This window comes from Cebidichthys violaceus, unplaced genomic scaffold (assembly GCF_023349555.1).
Source record: "Cebidichthys violaceus isolate CVI_PGR_0920_01 unplaced genomic scaffold, fCebVio1.0.p SCAF_11, whole genome shotgun sequence".
Classification (NCBI taxonomy): domain Eukaryota; kingdom Metazoa; phylum Chordata; class Actinopteri; order Perciformes; family Stichaeidae; genus Cebidichthys; species Cebidichthys violaceus.
In genome coordinates, this window is record NW_027176274.1 from 8363142 (window position 1) to 8383453 (window position 20312).

At 41.6% G+C, this 20312-nt stretch overlaps 1 protein-coding gene across 1 annotated transcript; it reads right to left on the bottom strand.

Annotated features, from left to right (window-relative positions):
- Window positions 1–1358: 1358 nt before the first annotated feature.
- On the bottom strand, window positions 1359–19228 carry LOC137866845 (neuroligin-4, X-linked-like). Its single transcript, XM_068703033.1, has 9 exons — window positions 18774–19228; window positions 16406–17390; window positions 15129–15281; window positions 11981–12166; window positions 10960–11410; window positions 10193–10406; window positions 9327–9451; window positions 5538–6147; window positions 1359–4518 (listed from the first exon to the last, which is right to left on the bottom strand). Exons 2-9 carry the CDS (start codon window positions 16887–16889, stop codon window positions 4111–4113), a joined length of 2631 nt encoding a protein of 876 aa, XP_068559134.1. The 5' UTR covers window positions 16890–17390; window positions 18774–19228; the 3' UTR covers window positions 1359–4110.
- Window positions 19229–20312: the final 1084 nt, after the last annotated feature.

The window sequence follows — 20312 nt, forward strand, 5'->3', positions numbered from 1 at the left end:
AGGTAGTCCACCAGGTAGGCCGTGGTTCTTGAAATGTCAAATTGAAATGTCAACGTTAGAATGATTTTTCAGTTCCGAGCAACTTACTCTGGCTTCTCAGGTCCCTTTCTGCACACGCTGACATCAAACAAAAAAACACCTGGTCGCGACTTGAACTCATGCTTTCTAAAGTGTTGCCGGCCATAAATCGAATTAACTGCAGTTATATCTAGTTAATGGGATTAGAGCGGGGACACACTGTAGGAGACATCAATCTGGTCTGGAAGTCAGCCATTAATTTGGTTCTTTCACATCTCACAGGGTCTCCTTGGCCAGCTGGCAGGGGCTTCTGGTCCCAATGATTTACAGAAAAATCTCCCTATTTTGCTGCAGTAAGGACTTAAGTAATTGCACAACATATGCTCTATATAGCAAAGCTAAAGATAATCCATATAAAATTATTTTGACAATGCTTTTAAATCTTAAGGAATAGTTTGACATTTTGGGGAATAAGCTTATTCACTTTCTTGCTGAGAGTTAGATGAGAAGATTGATACCACTCATGTCTGTACGCTAAATATGAAGCTACAGCCAGCAGCCGATAAGCTTAGCATGAAGACTAAAAGCAGTGGGAAAAAGCTAGCTTGGCTCTGTTAAAAGAACAAAAAAGGGTGCCTACCTGCACTTCTGAAGGTTCACTAAAATTACAATGTTTTATCAAAATACACAAAACCAAAGTGTACAAATGTTGGTTTTACAGGGAATATGGATTATAACTATTTCCTGGCTGAGAGCAGTGATTTCCTGGGGTCTGGTTATCATGATTGGAGACTGCAGTAAATCACTAATCCCAGCCGAGAAATATTTCAGCGCATAACTACACATAAAACCACTATTTTTGTGGTTGTTTGTTCAAAACAATATTGAATTAATAATAATTCATTGGTGAGCTTTAATTGTGCTGGTAGGTGGATTATTTCGTTACCTTTGTTAACAGAGCCAGATTATCCACTTTCCCTCTCCTTTCACTCTTAATTGCTAATCTAGGCACACCGTCCTGGCTATAGCTTCAGATTCAACGTATAGACAGCAAGAAAGCAAATAATTCTCTCAAAACTTTTTGAGGATCAGAATAAATTCTACCACTTTCTTGAAAATGTAAATGTCTGATAACCAAAACCCAAATACCAATTTAAAACAAAAGAACAACATTATCACTGCTAATTTAATGTGTTACTTGCCAATTTCTGTGGTAAGGAATCACTTTAAATACTAAAAATAGAGGATGAAATTAGCAAAGCCTCCTCTAAAATCTCCTCTAAATTCCTATGAACAGTATTCTGAATTAAGACATACAAGACATTTAAAATGCTCATAAATTGTAAAATACTGATATTTTTATTTTTCAAAAATGCAGCAAAAATGTTTTATGCTTGACACAATCCAGCCATCCGCTGAGTCAATAAACCCATATGAAAAAAATATTCAGTCAATCAAACATACATTAAATGTTATTTTTATATCATTTTGTAAAAGTTCTTTGCTTGTCATCCACAAATTGTTCGGCTTTCATTGTTGATGTATTCTGTTGACAATTAACTAAAATCTCTCATGAAGAAGTTACTTAGGATGAGAGGAGGTTAAATAGGCCACACTGTGACAAAGCTGCATGTAGTCACACAGATGAGGCTGGGGGGGGGGGGGTTAGGGGACGGAAAGAGCGGGAAAACAGGATAAAACAGGGAAGTTACAATATCATGGTTAAGGCCTTTGGTTATGTTACCGGTTAGGATCAAGGTTTAGGAGTTTGGGGTTTATTGTTTAGTTGACTTATAAGGTTTTTATCTTTACATTAGCAACCACATAGACAGAGTTTGACCATTTGTCATTTCTTAATGGCAGCCATGACAGTACCACATATCTGGCACATGAATTGTCAATATGAATTGGTTGAAATAGATTTTCTGAATGCTGCAAATCTCATTATGATGACACAAAGCAGTAACCACCACCGCCCTCAAGCACTCGCTGTGAAGTCAGCAGGAAAACCTTCAGCTTCTTTCTAAAATAAAATCAATCATTATTTCCACAAGATGTTGGTTGCTTTTAATAATTAATTTTGCTTCTTCTAAAGCATATGTACGTGGCAATTTGAAAAAGAATATAGCTCCATTAAGAGGATATTAAGGAGGGGAAAAGTTGTGTTTGCCTTCAATGTCAAGTCAAACTATCAAGCAAAGCCACACTGATCATCCCTCCTCAGCTCCACCCAGGCTGCTGCTGCTAATTAATCAAATTTGGCTCAGAATAATTGACAACATGGTAAACCAAACTCCAGGCTTTAAAATGTAGGTGACAGATTCAGGTTTTTTTCTACAGATTATAGGTGACACTGGAGAAATTTTAAGCTTTAACAATTCTTAGTTAAACAAGATTTCAGTCAGCATTAGGTAGTTCAAGCAGGGGATCTTCTATAATTACTGGGGCTCCTGGTAAGATGTGAAACGATCTCAACTTTTTGGGGACACGCTGTGACGTGGAACCTCCTGAATCATCACCACCTGTCTGTCTGCAGAGACATTAATTGAGGTTGGGTTTATTAGGAATTAAGGGTAAGGCCTTAAAGAGAAATGTTAGGAGCAAGGGGGAAAGGAGAACGGGAAGGGATTAATGGGTCATGGTTTTTGGCTGGTGCTCAATCATCAAACCAATATTGCATTATCTACACAGTACTAGCTCGTCATCAGATGGTCAAACAACAGTAGATGGTGTGGAAAATGGCCTATACTTCAACTATTAAACAAGTATCGAGATGTTTACACAGTTAAGAATTATTGAAATGACTGTGCATAGCAAATATAGCCTTTAAATAAAAGTACTGTGTACATACTACAGTGGGTGAGATAGAAAGACAACCAGCCTTGCTTCAGGACACCTATACAATAATATAGTAATATCTGAAATGAAAGCATTTATGTGGTTAAATAAGTCATGTTTTAATGCAACAGCAGGTAAATGCTATAAATCATAATATATCATCTGTATCTTTCCATTCTATTTACAAGAGTTTAACACATAGCTGGTTAGAGTGATTCTTCAGTAAATCTGACAACACTTTAGAGGCCCTTTCATCTTCTGAAGCTAATTTCTGTCTCTTGGCACACTTCCCATCCCTGTGTTTTCCATATCACTCTATCTCACTTTGTCTGTCTCACTCTCACAGCTGTTAAATCCCTCTCAATAAAATCTTAATCTCTTTCCCACCTTCTGACGAACTTTTCCTTCAGCTAATGTTTTTTTTTTCCTCTCCTTTTCCTCTCTGTCGTTCTTTACATCCATCTCTTTCTGAAATTTGTTATTTTCTCCTCAGCTTAGTTTGATCCTTGGCAGATAGGGCCTTTGATCTTTTAATGGAAAAAAATGCTACATTCACATTTCACAGGTTGTTCAAGTTGACATCAGCAGTCTGTGTGTGGTACTTCTTAGCTGAGTTCTGCATCTACATCTGCATCTGCATCTGCATGTGCTCTGATCAGTCTCAGCACTGCCTCACCGTGCAGCACACGTACAGTAGGAGATGTAAACTGATCCATAACTGACCCTTTTGCCACAGCGCTCCTCCTCTTCCTCCTCCGGTGTAGAAAAAGCAGAAGATTTAATATCCAAAGCAGGTTTTGAGACATTTGATGGATGCCTTGGTTCATCTCGTTCAAGGTTATGAGCAAGTGATGCATAGAACTGCATCTCCCGGGATCCAGTTTGTCTTTAGTTCCCGACATGCAACACACAGCTGTCTGTCTTTTCATCCTGTTACTGAAAATGTCTTTCTGTGACTCCATCTGAAACAATCCTGCAGGGTAATTAGTAGAGGTATTTAAGTCTTTTGTTTTGTGTATGTATGTATGTGTGTGTGTGTGTGTGTGTGTGTGTGTGTGTGTGTGTGTGTGTGTGTGTGTGTGTGTGTGTGTGTGTGTGTGTGTGTGTGTGTGTGTGTGTGTGTGTGTGTGTGTGTGTGTGTGTGTGTGTGTGTGTGTGTGTGGGTGGGTGGGTGCGTGGGTGTGTTTGTGCGTGTGTTAGTATGAGTGTATGTGTTGTAATTATGTCCTTGTGTGTGCAAGTATCTTGCTGCGGTTATACACGTGTGGTGGAGTGTGTGTGCGTGGAGATGTGTGTGTGTGGCAAGTGTGTATTACTATATGGGCTATGGTGTGTGTATCCCTGGTGCGGATGCCCCATCCTCATCCCCACCACTGATCCAGGCGTCATGGGGGTCATCGGCGTCGCCGGGGTAACAGGGTGTGACCCAGGAGTCACAGGCAGTGATCCTGGGGTCAGAGAGGTCATGAGGGGGACGTCGTCAGGTGAGCGGCGCAAGGTCAGGGTGTAATCGGGTGGGCAGGTGAGGCGTACGGTGTCCAGTGTGCTGTAGATGTCCTGGGTGTCCATGCCGTCCAGGGCGTCCAGCGTATCCAGAGTGTGATGGTGATGAGTGTTGTTCCTCTCGTCTGCTGATGCAGCATCACACTCCAGCTGCTTCACCTGAAAGGTTGAATGATGAAGAAATGTCAGGAGATAAAGCAATGGGGACACAAAGAGACATAAAGGGAGAGAAACCCGAATAATCAAATAATCAATCATGGCTGTCAGTATGACAGATCTATCAATCTACCAATTAATTTCTTCAATTATTTAAACAATTTTTTTTTTTATAACATAAAACGTCATCACCATTTCCCAAAGCCCAAGATCACATGTCATCTAACCGTTCAAATCCCAAAGATGTTCAATCCTCAGTCAATCAAATCAAACTGTGTCACTGCTCTATTTGTCATCATCATTTAAACCACTCATGACTTATTTTCAATAATTTTCCATTTAGCAAGCATATATTGCATAATAATAAGCTATACTGATACAAAAACATCAGATTTTTCCTCATCACGTCAGGTCTACTGGTGGTGCCCAAAAAGCTCAAAACACCACACAAAGATATTTCCAATAATCTAATACAATTATAAAAGCGGCTGCAATGTCAAGCTACATTACTGTGGTTCAATTGACAATTAACAGTATTTGTCTGCTTGATACAATATCTGACATCTAGCACTCACTGTGGGAGATTTCAAAGCCATTAACTGAGCTCAAAAGAGACCAAATAGTCAGTAGATGAATTGGAGGCAATTGGAAGCAATTGAGGCAATTGGACACAGCTCTCACACACACATGCATCAAAACAAAATGGCACATACACACACAAACACACACATCCTTGCAGTGATAATGTCTGCAGATGACTGTGTTTTGCAGAAGTGCTCTACTGGCAGCTTCTCCACTGGCAACAAAGTAGTTTATTCAGTGACAACCTTAACTGGCTTGATGTTACTTAAAATATATATTATCATGATAACGTGTGCAATTATTAACAATAAGCATTGATTATTTTGACTACAAATGAAATGTTGTTGCAGAAGCACACAGACACCACACACATTTGCTTCAGTTACGGTAAAAATAAAATGTACACACAAGCACAATGAATACAAAAACACAGGACTCACCTGTAATGACATCAGTCCCTCCCCTTGCAGGTGGGCAGCGACATCTGCAGGCGTGATGTCCCGTCTTGGGGGAGGAAGTGGACGTGGCCGACGATGCTCCAGACGCCTCTTGTCTTTCTTGTACAACAGTGCTGCGAACGCGAGGATGTTAAGAAACAGCAGTGAAGCTCCCACCGCGATCGTCACCGAGAGCTCAGTTGAGTAGTCCTCAGGAGGGACGCGGACCCCGTCTTCCGCTCCACCTTGGCCTAATGCAGACTCTGGCGGCTGTGGAGTACCTCCTTGTGAACCTGGATGACGTGTACTGCTAGGCGGCCAACCTTTGGCTAGACGCTTAGTGTAGGAATAAGGAGTGTCATCCTGTGGAGAGGGACTGTGCGTGAAGGAGGACACCGACTGGAGAAGCTCATTGACATGATGCAAGTGAGGGACCAGCTGGAGCCAGAAGGAGATTTTGGTGGCACGGTAGTGGTCTCTGACACGGGGCTTCAGGCCAATATGGAGATACAGCTGCTCTTTAGGGGTGTATTTAGACCAGGCCACTTCTTCGAAACGGTTAGGTTTAGTGTGGATGAACTTAGTATCTTGAGGAACTGGCTGGTTTGGGTCACTAGAAAGAGTGAAACACAATGAGTTATTCTGGATGGGTTGGTGGTAATTTACTTTTTTTATTATGTTGTTTTATATATATATATATATATATATGGAGAGAGAGAGAGCGAGAGAGAGAGACAGAGAGAGAGAGAGAGAGAGAGAGAGAGAGAGAGAGAGAATACAGAGTTTCCACCCACATATTTACAATCAAGGGTCGTATTTTAAAAATACCCTCCTGTAGGGTTATGACTTTCTTTAATGTTGTCCAATAGTTTCACCAGAGCTGGCACACATCTTTCTAAATCAATATCAAAGTAACAAAAGACAAAATTGTAGCAAGAAATATTTGCAAAAAGCAAAACAAGTTTCATTTTCCGGTACACATAGCTCAGAGGTGATTCAGTTGCAGATCATTGATTTGTGTCCACTTAATATGTCTGTTCAAATCACAAAGTCCACGGTTGAAACTCCTACAGCTGTGTCTGGATAGTTGCCCCTCTAAAGACTGTCAGATATCTGATTTAAGGTGGACGTGTCTGTTGCATCATGAATATATCCTGAAAAATCACCTTTCTGACACATACGGACAGGAATTTACTCGACAATTTACGACTTATTTGTGTCAGCAGCAAAAAAAGACGTAAATGAAAGGGTGGCACATCTTCACAGACTTGCCAGTTACACGCTATATGCTCACTTGTCAATCATCACCTTATGAACGGTACAAAAAGGCAGCTAGCGTAAAGACCTAGCAGCACACAAACACACACGCGGGCGGAGGATTTATACACAGCGACTTACAAAATATACATCAGGGAGCATCATACCCTCTCACTTAAATTGAGCTGTTGCAGAGTTCCATCACCATCTGAGGTGCTCTCAACCGGGTGAAATCGTTCTTCAGAGAAAGTTCCCCATTGATAATTGAAGTGCGCACTGAAATCTTAACAACCCTCCACAGTGATTTTGATCTGCAGCTTGCTGCGGCGGCAATCACAGCACAGGCTTTGGGCAAGAGACAGCTAACTTGATGCAATGTGATTGCCTTAATGCACCTGCATTAAAGACTTTTATTTAAATATCAGAGTCAAAATATGTACAAGCCCAGTCCTAATTTAGTATGTTGTGAGATAGCAAGGCGCTATCGTGATTTAGATCAAGGTCTAGACCGCAGATGTCTCTGTAAATCTGAAGAAGTCTCAGTGGAGTGAGCCTCGATTGGATTAATTACTGGTAATTACTCACTTCAAGCACTGCAGAAAGAGGGTCCATCCTCAACAATTACTTTTATCTTGTATATCATGTCAGAGTGGAGAGATAAAAGGTACTCTTATCAGAGTGGACTGTCAGGGTTCTTAAAGTTGTAATGTGGATCCTTTCTACAACTGTAGTATTCTTTGCTACTGGCAGATCATTTCACATTCAATTTAATAAATTGGATATCTAGAAGCTTTTTTAGCCACTGGCAGATCATTTTAATTTTGATTTAATGTATTGAATAAGCTCTCTGTATCATTGCACCAGTTTTGATCATGACTGAATGAGTATGCCGAAAGAGGGAAGAGAAAAGAAAAGAAGAGGAGAGGAGAGGAGAGGAGAGGAAGTAGAGACTGAGATGCTCTTCCTTTAAAAATATATTAATATCAGAGTGGAATACTTTAGGAAATTTCATTTGTTAATCACAAACTGCACAGAGCTAGATGATAGTGAAAAACAACAGATTATATTAGGACAGAAACATGTGATTTACTGAGCTGCATATTCGGACCGTTTTGATATCGTATTGTATCCATGTGGTGTTATTGACAATATTACTGTGTTTGTGTATTGTATAAATATATGATCAATGTGTAGTTGCTGTAGTTGTTGTATGATGCTTTTGTAAAATTGGTTTTAAAACGTTCATGTCCATAAAGCCCTTGAATTGAATTGAATTGAATTGACTTGAATTGAATTGACTTGAATTTAATTTAATTTAATTTAATTTAATTTAAATCAATTTAATTTAATTTAATTTAATTTAATTTAATTTAATTTAATTTAATTTAATTTAATTTAAGTTGAAAAGAGAATAGAACAGAACAGAGGAGAAGATTAACTGAGAAGCTTATTTTACTTTCTCAGCCAAGACCCAAGGAAGACAAGCAACATCGAGATTTTGACATGACAGAGAACCCGAGTGCACCCTCTGCCAAAATGAGTCTGCAGTGCTGCTTTCATGATTGTATCTAAAGTACTGTCTTCTCGTCAGACGTCAGAGGCCAGTTGAAAGAAAAGACATAGTAACATATCCTTTGCCTGTCAGCTCATTATTTTTTTTGCTCTAAAATTCAGGTGTTTACCTCTCATGCATCATTAAATCTTAGCTTCACTCAGTTCAAACTTCCATTTCAAATGAATCCCAGTATTTCTTAAAAACTTTTGTTTCTATGCAATTAAAATGTTATTTATCTTGATAGAGAAAAAATGATAGAGAAATGGATTTAGGCTGATCTGTCTCCTGCACAAAGTCCTACAAATTGGCACCATTGCATTTACCCATGCGTCATTTGTGGGAAATACTTAATGCTAAACAAAACCTGTTATTGTGTCCTCAATTTTGTGCGGTTTTGAGTGTGTGAACCCTGCCAGATAACTACACTCCATGCCCATGTTCATGTTAACTATCAATCAGTCCAACAAATTACACATAAAGAAAACGTATGAGAGACTATGCTGTTTATCTTGATGACACCACAGACTTGAGTCTTGGCTGTCTTTTTTCAAGCCTGGAGGAGATTTGTTCCTGTAAAATCGAGAGTGAGCTGTCCACAGTTACAGCAACAACAGTCTGCGTTGCCAAAACCTTGTCTCTGCAGCGCGTCCAAGATGGAGGATAATGTCTTACTGACAACTGTGCATTTTCTTTCATGTTTTAAAGTGTGATTAATTGGCCTGGCTTTCATCCGTTATCATGAGACATTTTCTACATGTGGATGGGGATAAGATATCGCTGGCAGAAATTAGAAACGGTTTTCTGTGTCTAAGAAGGCAGAAATAAAGAGAACTGAGTCATGCTGAAGCTGTGCTTTGTTTGTTCTTGTTCTCTTGATTGTCTTTATACAGTATAGTCAGGCAAAACGGGAAAAACTCTTCTCAGTGGGATTTGCTAACTGAAATCAACGTCTCACATCAGAGAACATTTTAACAGCTCACCCAGTCTTGGCAAAGTTGGTCCAGTAAGTCATGACAACGGCACTCAGCATCACGTCGTTCTTGGAGAAGTTACAGTTGAACAGATCGGTGGGTCCCACCATGGGCACGCCGAACACGTAGGGCACCTATGCAGACATACAGACACACATTTGAGGATAGTGTACGGTAGGAGCCAACAGATGACATTCATTCTCTTGACTGTAACCGGAACCCTAACTGAGGCATGACAAACTCTAACCTCATCCTAGCAAAGACAAATACTGCTTAATGTGTAAGTGCAGTAAACCTGAAGTCACTACATCCATATTCAGTGTGATAAGTCATCCCCAATCATCTGGAGTGAAATCTACACCCACAAACACCAACAACACATGCATGTACATACACACATTTAGTGCGCTGTCCATAACACAAGAAAGTGTACACCTTTTACAAATACTTTGTTACTAAGTACAGAGGAAAAGACTACTGTAATAAACTATAATCAACACAGCGGTAAATATAAAGCAGCTTTTAAATCAGACCTGCAGCAAAATACATTTCATGAACATTTCAAGTATTTTGTGCTGTAGAGGATTGCTTGATTCCACTTATTAAGCACTTTGAACAAATCAATATGAAGCAGCACTTCACGGTAAATCTAAACCGAGAGCTCTTGATTCATCGCATTCATATTTCTAAAATCTTTGGGACATTAGTCACCTTCATTTTTGCCTCGGTCTGAAATACCCGAAGCAAAATGTCCTATCTTTACTCCTCTTGTTGATGTCTCATATCATGTTCTATGCCACCACTTTCACCACACTACTACAACTGTCACTAATGCAATCTCTGTAAAGCAATATAACACGTTGACATCAATTTACCTCATCACCATGGGCGGAGTCAGCCCAGGGCGGTGTGGCGTCACTCTGGCAGTGGTGGTAAAATGAGTAGAAGTAGGTGGGGGATCCATACTGAGCGTGGAGGTCAGCTGTGGCGATCGCTGGCGCCACCCATTGGTGGTCTGTGAATAGCGCTACCAGAGTCTTCCGCCGGGTTTCTGCATTGTCACGGTCTGCCCAGTCCGTGTACATGAACCTTTAGTGTACACATTTGAAGTTAGCTATCAACGAATCTATTAACAAATCTTTTTTTGTTATTAAAGTGAATAAGCGAATAAGTATATTTGTAAATCAATTATTTTAAACATCCATTTGAAGGAATAGTTTGGTAAATACACTTATTGGCTTTCTTGCCAAGAGTTAGATGAGAAAATTGACACCAAGATTCAAGGATGTCACTACTCCCGGTCAAGAAATAGTCCAGCAACATAACCCCATGTAACACCACAAATTGTCAATTTTACACTGTGGTCTGTGTACCGATCAAAGTCACGAGATATAACATTTTAATCAGTAAACTGTAGAGATACTGGTAGGTAGATTTAATTTCCTTTGGACAGAGCCAGGCTACGTGTTGTCTGTCTTGTCAGCCAACCATCTCTTGACTATAGCTTCATATTTAACAGACATGAGAGTGGTATAATTTTTTTCATCTAACTCTGGGCAAAATGTCAAACTTTTTAATTCTTTTCTTTTTCTTTCTTCAAACTGTTCCTTAAATACATTCAGACATTTAGAGACGCACTCACCTTATGCTCTCTCTCAGTGTATCTCGGCCTTCTGGGTATCCATATAAACTATCCACAAAGTCTGACACTGCAAAGTCAAAGTCCTCAGCCGTGACACCGTCCTCTGAGTCCACAATGCCCTCCACAAACTTCACGCCCTCGCCCTGATTAACCCCCAGCATCACATCGTAGTTCAGAAACTCTCCCTGCTCCATCAGAATCTGGGGGTCATCCGGTATAACATCACCATCAATCACCGGGGCAAAAGCCGTGTGATATTTGGCCGGCGTTATGCTCTGCTCCACAAGTTCGCGGTAACTCCGGCCCTGAAGACAGGCAACCAGTTGGGTGCTGTCGTCGATGCCGCAGCCCACCCTCTCACCGAGCTGCCGGGCGTACTTGCTTGGCTGGTAGTTGACAGCCCAACTGGCTAAAGCGCTGCCGCTCTGGATGATGGCTCTGTGGAACAGGTCTGAGATACACATGAACACACACACATAAATACGAATATGAGTGTAGGAAGCATATACACTGAGGCACACACATGTATACATTTATGGATGCATATGCACCCACACACGCATACATGAATGCATCCATATGATTGCACACTACATTTGCATACATAAACAAGATGCAGAACTATTCCCACAGCAAGAAAACAGTGAACTCACAGATATGCATTATTCAAAAGGATGACAGGTCATGGTTAGAGCATCTGGTTCAAGCAGGTAAGGGTTAACAGTTTAAAATAATACAGCTTTTAGCTATATGAGTCACAGGCAGGCTGTATTATTCAGAGAATTCAAAGGCTTATTCAGGCATTTCTACCAGTAAATGAAAGCCGTATCGGTCCACTGGAGACCATGAAAGGTTTCATAACCATGAGTGTCACAGCTTTCACAGCACCCACCTTGATGCCAACTATCATAGGTGCCCAACTGTCTATCGCCCTATAGTCCTTTCCACATCTGTGCCGTATAAGTTAAACTGAATAAAACACACAAGGTGAGAAGGGTTTTTGTCCATGGTTCTTCCTTACCCTCAGAGTAGTGAGACAAGGTGAGCAGGCTGACGCACGAGGCCCCGGCCCCCGATCCAAACACAGTGACCCTGCTTGGGTCTCCTCCGAAGGCTGCGATATTCTCCTTTACCCAGCGCAGAGCCTGGATCTGATCCAGCAAGCCGTAGTTCCCTTTTGCCGCCTGGTCACCTGTACTAAGAAATCCTACAGGCAGACAGAGAGGGAGATATTGTTATTACACACAGTAGAACACATAGTACTTCAAGTTCAATGACTTATGAAATTTAAAAAACGCACTGACAATTGAGCAAACTGCATAAATAATTTGTCGATCAAAAGAGGTTTGTCCTGACTTTTTGGAAAGTCATGTTACAATGTACAAACACACAGGGAGGTGATTCCCACATCAAGGCATCTCCACTGTTAAGATTAATTCATGCATGATTAAAAATCCTTTTTTTTAATACTTTTTATCATCATAGAAGAGATGTTAAAGAAACATGATGGGCCTCCCCTACGATCCCTTGCAAACTGGATTAAAATGGCAAAATCAACTTACACACAACTCAACATAAGCCAAGGCACACACATACAGTTACAACGCAGCTATCCCTTATTCCCTTTACTGCTGACGGTGTTAAGTAAACAAAAAGGATCCTAATGGCTCACTCCACTACGGTATATCTCATTGCTGCAGAAGCTTAATTCTCTGAACCTCAAGCTGGCCTTGAACACAGACTGTAAGAGTATAATGAGCAAGAAAGGCGACGCCGTTAAAATTATACATTTCATCGCTTATATGAAATTTGTCAGAAATTTATTTCATGCAAAACGGACATTATAAGTAAATTATAAAAATGTCATTGTAAAAACTGTTTCAGAATACCTTCATATATATTAGATGTACTTTCATATTTTTCAGTTTCATCAATTTCAATAATTTCATTGGAAACAATTCCAGCAGTGTACAATAAGATTCACTTTGAATATATGGGCTCACCTCATGCATCCAACTTATGATGACAATGATGAGGAAGAAGAAGAGGAAGACACTGCTAGTGGTGACGATGAATGATGATGATGGTGATGACGATGATGGTGATGATCGTATTGGAAGTGGTGCAAACACAGAGGATGGAGATGAAGACAAAAAAGAAGCATGTTGGATTGGCTTTGTTTAGCTCGATATGAGGATTGCAGCTAGCGACTGTTTTATCCCCAAGGTTAGAATTAAATTGTTGATTCACCCACAAAGCAGATGCAGATTTATGCCATCACATAAAATCAATATATAATAAAAGCATTGAAAGCTTCTAAAATACAGAAAAGAAAGAATGGACCTCATAAACTCAACTCAATAACTTTTTGTTGATTGTAACCTTTTATAATGTAAACAACTCCATTTTCATAAACATGCTCCGCCTAATTAAAAGACAACTCAGAATGCTCCTTCCCGCTGAGAGAGAAATATCTCTCATACAGTATTAACATGATTTGTGTGTTCACATGGTCTAAATGTGCTATAAAAACTGCATAAAAAGGTAGAGAACTAAGTAAGTGCACTAAATAATTAAGGGAAAGCGCAGCCAAATGCTGTAAGAATTTTTTCTTTACTGTTGCTCTCTTATAGGAAGTACATTTTAATTGATACATCTACATACAATTTATCAAAAGCCTTATTCACTTTCTGTAACATAAATCAACACAGTCACATCATTTTTTATATTGTTGAATAGGCTAAATTCAAACATACTGCATTGCACACATGTTATTAACCTCCTGGCACATTTTAATTAATCTCTTCAAATTATTTAATAAAGAGGGGCAACTCCTAATGAGAGTGAGGACATGATTTAACCCAGCCAGTGGTGTGATGTGCAGCTCGTATATCTGACTTAGTCAATATGAAGTTATGCTGTGCTCACACAAACTACTCTTTACTAAAGTGAATGATGCCTTCAAAGTCACCCTCCCTGGGACCGTGCTCAGGTTTTGTAATATTCAGAATTACAGCTGCAAAAAGCCTAAATACCAGGATTCTAAGATATTCTATTTATTCAGCCTGTGTGCTTTGCATAGCTGTCTACAATTTGAAAAACCACAGGGAATCAGATTTTCACTGTTCAGAGAGCAATGAGTCAGAGAGTCATGGAGGTATAAAGATTTGAGTCAATGCTAGTAGTGGGAGAATGGCTTCAGGGGGTTTATTTCCACTAGGGACACCCATACTGAACATTTATTCACTAAAAAAACAAAAAGACACTCTGGGTGAAAACAACTCACTAATGTTTTTCACATTGCACAGCTCGCTGAAGGATTAAACAATCCAGATGGTGAATATAATGTAAATGTAAAGAAATATGTGAAATTCAAAGTGAGGAACAATTGCATATAAATCCTAAATCACCCAATTAAAACCTTACAACCCATAGCAAAACAGAAAATAAAACTGAATTGAAAAACACTGACTATGGTTTTCTATAAAAACATATGAAAATCATATGTGAACATTAATCAGTACCTAACTGGAGTTTGAGATCTAATGATTGACTGTAATGGACATCTCTTCTACCCACACCACCTCCTCTTAGCTTCTTAGTCTTCTAGCAGGTGACACATCTATCCTTTTGCTATTTAAAAAAAAAAAAACAGCTAAATTCCCAACTTACATAAATGCAAAAGATGAGTGTAAAGTGCATTTCTAAATATTACCCATTCATCATCCATAAAATAAAGTAAATTACCATAGAGTGGGTGCATGATACCGCAGTGATATTATCAGAATACTCAGAGCACCTGGGCAGTAATTGTACTGCTTTTGTTCTTGCTTAAAGGTGGAGCGTGCTGTTGAAGCACAAATACAGTCATTTTAAAATGTGAATTGTTTCACTATAGATTGCTTCCTGGTTGCAAGTGCCCAGAAGGCATGCCTCTTTCAAGATATAGTTATCTCTATTGCAGAATACCTCAATAGGATCAAAAAGGATTGGAATATAGAATCAAGAGGTATGTTTTAACAGTGATGCTAACAGGCTGGGGGGTATTTTGAAATGCAGCTACAGCCATATTAAACAAATATACAGTCATATTACCCTTTAGTACCGGGGTGTTCGCAAATCGCAAAAATATAGAAAATATATTAGATATAGAAGAGATATCCTTTTACCCAGTACTCCTAGGCGATAGTTGAGGGTTATGACAATGACGTTGCCGTAGCTTGCCAGCACGCTGCCATCCATCATGTTGCCAGTGCCTTCTGTGTACGAGCCCCCGTGGACGTAGACCATCACCGGCCGCTGACCCCCCTCCTCATGGATGTCTAGGGGAGAGAGTGAGAGAGTGAGAGAGACAGAGAGAGAGAGAGAGAGAGAGAGAGAGAGAGAGAGAGAGAATTATAGATATAGATGGATAGATAAATGGATGGATGGATAGATAGATAGATAGATAGATAGATAGATAGATAGATAGATAGATAGATAGATAGATAGATAGATAGATAGATAGATAGATAGATAGATATTTGCAGCAACATATGGGCTGACATTGTGTTCAAACCAATGTTCAAGGTGACATCAATGAAGCACCTGATGCCAGTGCTATACAGAATCACTTTCTGTGCGTGAGTGTAAGCACAGATCCGCCCACCTTCCTTCTGCCTCCATTCTGTCTTTTTTTAATAAATGTCCTTATCGTGTGTGTGTGTGTGTGTGTGTGTGTGTGTGTGTGTGTGTGTGTGTGTGTGTGTGTGTGTGTGTGTGTGTGTGTTTGACTGACTGTCCACCTGTCCATTTGTATGTATCTCAGCCTTTAATCACTCGGTGGGTTTATATATACAAAAACAGGAAGTCTGTGGCTCTCTTGCTTCCCTATGCTCTTCGTATCTCCATTCCTTCATTTCTCAGTGGGTGGATATAAATTGAGGCTGTGAGAGTGCTTATGCTTGCCATCGTGTGTTTGTGTGTGTTTGTGTGTGTGTGTGTGTGTGTGTGTGTGTGTGTGTGTGTGTGTGTGTGTGTGTGTGTGTGTGTGTGCGGGGTCACATGCATGTGTATGAACCAATATGTATGCATGAGTGAGTCTGTGTCCTTCCCACTTTCCTCCACAAGTAAAGGCGTGAACCCCTTGGCGACTGACGCAGGTGTCTGCATATTAAGTGTTGGTTCAACCACAGGCGTCCACAAGAGGAGTGGAGGGGAATGGGCTCCGGGTTTAAAAAGATATGTATTTCTATTTTGTTATTCAACAAGGATTTGTCTGTGACCTTACAGGACACTTCCATATTTAATCACATGTCACCCTCAAAATCATCTTTGCGGTCATTCTTAGGTTATGCAGTGTCACTTTGTTGCCACTCTGCTTTGACCTCACATGTGAATGAACTAAAACAAGTCATTCTAATTCTAACCCTGCAGAGAGTCTGTGCACACCTTTGGGTTCACTCACCTTCCTCAGTGGGCACGTAGATATTGAGGTAGAGACAATCTTCACTCTGGTGAGTGAGGTACGTGGCAGCTATATCCAGGTTAGCCGTGAGCCAGGATGGCATCATATCTCCCAGCATGCTCCTCTCATCCAGTGACTGCGGGCACACTGGAGCAAACTGCGTCACATTTCGTATTCCTGGCCAGGGCAAAGGAGGCTCGGGCGGCTGGAAGCGCCGGTCTCCTGTTGGAGGCCTCGCGTATGGTACTCCCAGGTACTGGATGACGGGTCCCAGGAGGTCGGAGGGCAACGGGGTCAGAATGCCACGGATACGGCCCTGCACCGTGGAGATGACAGGCACAGTCTGTTCCGCCGATGAGGAGGGTGGATAGAGGGAAAGGGAGAGACAGAAGGAGAGGAGGAGGGATAGAATCCCAAATGGGGAGTAGAAGGACGGGAGAGGTGACGTGGGAGAGGGAGTTCTCCTGGTCCTCAACTTGAACATGATTGTGTGTTATGGGGAAATTGGGAGATAAAGGATGGGAGGGGAAGGGGGAAGGGCCTTCGGGAGGGCGAGGTTTACAGCTGTGTTGACCCTTTAGAGATATCCAACACTCACACACAGCTGCTGCTCAGCTTGGCCCGTAGCACACACAACACACAGTCCTCACTCTTGCAAACAACCTTTTCCTTTTTTGTGTGTGTCTGTCTGTGTTTGGTCCTGTGTGTGAGTCAGTGAATCTGTGCCTCTGAGTGTGTGGTGACTCAGTCAGCGAGTCCCTTGAATACGTGTCTGTGTGTGTGTGTGTGTGTGTATATATGTGTGGAAGTGTTTAAGCGAGTGTGTATGTCCTGGACTGGCGATTTGAGCATGTGTGCGTGTATGTGTGGGCGTGTGTGTGTGAGTGTGTGTGTGTGTGAGTCTCTCGTTATGTAAACAGTAGCATCACTGTTCCTCTGTCACTCTCTCCTTCCGGTCACCCCCATAACAAGCCCAAACTGCCTCCTGGAAAAGAGACGTAGAGGCAGAGAAATGGAAGGAGAAGGAGAGAAGGATTTAATTAGTCTTCATTAGAATAATCACAGTGTCAAATAGATAAAATGTCAGGCACGCACACACACACACAGCAAACTTACACATCACATCAGAAAAATAGGCTGTGCTACCTCGCTGCTATTCATGATAAAAATAGATACAAGAGCGATAGATAGGGCAAACGAGATGTTGTCCGCTCAGCTTAACTCGGTGTCAGACTGTCAGAGTTGCTGTGTCCCACAGAAATGGCATATCTGTGTCTGTGTGTGTGTGTGTCTGTGTGTGCGTGTGTATCTGGTAGCCGCAGACATATGTCACATCCTCACTACACACTGTTTCACAGATCACAGGACCTGGTAGGAGGGGGTGAGGGGGGGGGGGGGCGGTGGAGAGTCACGTCACATGCTTAATTAAACCCTGAATACACCACGGGGCTCCTGACCTGCATGTAGCATAAGGTAGGAAGCCTGTGACACACGCACTTGGTTCTCTATCTCTCTCCCACAGATGTATGCACACCACTTATGTATGTATCTTAATAATACACACACACTCACACATATGTTTTTCTCTATCCAAAGATGCGCACGTACACTTTCTTGATCGTTCTACATGCTCACACACACACACACACACACTCTCTCTCTCTCTCTCTCTCTCTCTCTCTCTCTCTCTCTCTCTCTCTCTATCACAAACACACACACACACACACACACACACACACACACACACACACACACACACAGCTGCTCCCCAGCCGACACTGCTATCTCTCTCACAAGGGCCTTAGGGCAGAATATTAACACACACACACACACACACACACACACACACACACACGCGCACACAGAGAGAGCAGCAACATCAATTTCTGTGTAATCACACGCACGCACACACCCATAGTAAGCAGAAAAGATATTAGAGTGCCAACATGATCAGTTCTATCGCTCCTCCCATGTTAGATTGTATTGGTGTCGGCTGTCCAAGGTGCTAGTTAACATTCCAGTGGTGATCACACACACGCTGATGAATAACGCTCCATTTATCAAGGCAAACCCGCCTGCCACCCTCCCCTTATATGTTTCTACACAGAAAAGAACAGATAAATCCGCGATGCATTCTTATTCCAATCATGAATACGGACTAAGAGAAGAAAAGAAGCAAGTGAGGTGCTTGTGAGGTACAATATCCTGACTAAATCTCTATCTGCACTGAAGCTGACTACGGCAAAAACACACACACACACACACACACACACACACTCACACATTCAAATGCAAAGCTTTAACCTGCGTCCTCGCTGCAGTAAAAAAAGATCAAAAATCAAATGAGACAACGTAGAATGTAACGTACCCAGCCAGGGTAAGAGGTGTGAAATCCCACGGACCATGTTCCCGTCCACCGCAATATTCGCCTCGTGTTTTCGCTGCTGCAGTTTATCCGACGTGCCTGGGATGGGATATTGGGAGATATTCCTCTGCTGCTGCTGCTGCTGCTGCTGCTGCTGTTGCTGCTGCTGGTGGTGGCGATGGCACCTTTCCTGGGTGGGAATTACCCCAATAAAAGAAAGAAGAAGAAAAAAAAACTCACGTCTTCAGTCCGAGAAAAGATGGAAATAAAAAAAATAACGTTTTGGATTTAGTAGAAATTTAAGCATCTCTTAAAGGATTGCAAGGCCCAGGACGTTTAAATGATCAATCTCACTCTCTTCCTTTCTTTCTCCTCCCTCCCCCATCTCACTCGCGCTCTCTCTCTCTCTCTCTTTCTCTCTCTCTCTCTCTCTCTCTCTCTCTGCCTCTCTCTTCCTCTCCCTAGATGCGATTGGACAGTGTGGCAGGCAGCAGCTACTGATCCAATGATACGCACCTATAGCTCCATGAGGACGCACAGACTGGCGAGAATGGAGAGCAGAGGACCGACCTGTGCAGGGAAACACACACACACTCACCCAAATCCACACCATTGCACAAAGCGCATTGGTGCATGAACACACATGGCTACACACATTTTACACACACCTGTGGAAGGTCCCATTAGATGTAAAAACAAATAAAATAATGCACAGACAAATTAAACATATTGTGAAAAAAAACACTCAATGCATGCTCTCACAAACCTGTAGCAAGCACATGCCCACACACACAATTTAACACAAATGGTGCTGGAGTACACAGTGACCTCTTCAGGACCAGAACAGGTGATTCTGTCTCTATTCAGCTCTGCCTGCAAGCAGCTTTCTCCCATAGGCCTTGTGTGTGTGTGTGTGTGTGTGTGTGTGTGTGTGTGTGTGTGTGTGTGTGTGTGTGTGTGTGTGTGTGTGTGTGTGTGTGTGTGTGTGTGTGTGTGAGTATGGTAATGCAGTGGGTCTGCAGTCGCTACTAACTGTGTTTGGGAACACTCCTCACGTCAGCACAGCCTGCCGCAGCAGCATTCAGAACTTTCTATTCCTCTCCTCAACAATGTTTTCCATCCACCCATCCATCTCTTTGTCTGCCTGTCTGCCTCTCTGTCTGCCCAGGCACTTGTATGCCTTTTCCTCTGTGATGCCCTCCACTCACGTCTCCTGAGCCCCCTCCCCTCTCCTTTCCCCAATCTTTTAAAGCAGGTTGTCTAAGTATATCTTTTGAACAAAGCAAAATAAAGACATGTACGTCAATTTGCGGAAAAAGGCTTTATTTGTCCAGAGGAGGGTTTGAGATGTGATTTAAAAGGATGACACTGACCTATAGTCTAAGCTTCACAAAGCCACAGGGCATTACACTCATTCTTTTTAGGTGCCAAAAAAAAGCACTGCATGAGTATCTGAGGCTGCGCTCAGGCTCATATGGGATTAAAAGGTTAGGGTTGTAGCCAGAGGTCAGCCCGGAACAACCCAAAGAAGTTATCAATAAA

Excerpts from the sequence above, each read along its gene's own strand:
- LOC137866845 (XM_068703033.1), bottom strand. The coding sequence starts at position 16,889 with ATGTTCAAGTTGAGGACCAGGAGAACTCCCTCTCCCACGTCACCTCTC. Across the intron at positions 10,407-10,959 it reads ACACTGAGAGAGAGCATAAG|GTTCATGTACACGGACTGGG; the intron begins GTGAGTGCGTCT and ends TGTACACTAAAG. Across the intron at positions 6,148-9,326 it reads ACCAACTTTGCCAAGACTGG|TGACCCAAACCAGCCAGTTC; the intron begins GTGAGCTGTTAA and ends CACTCTTTCTAG.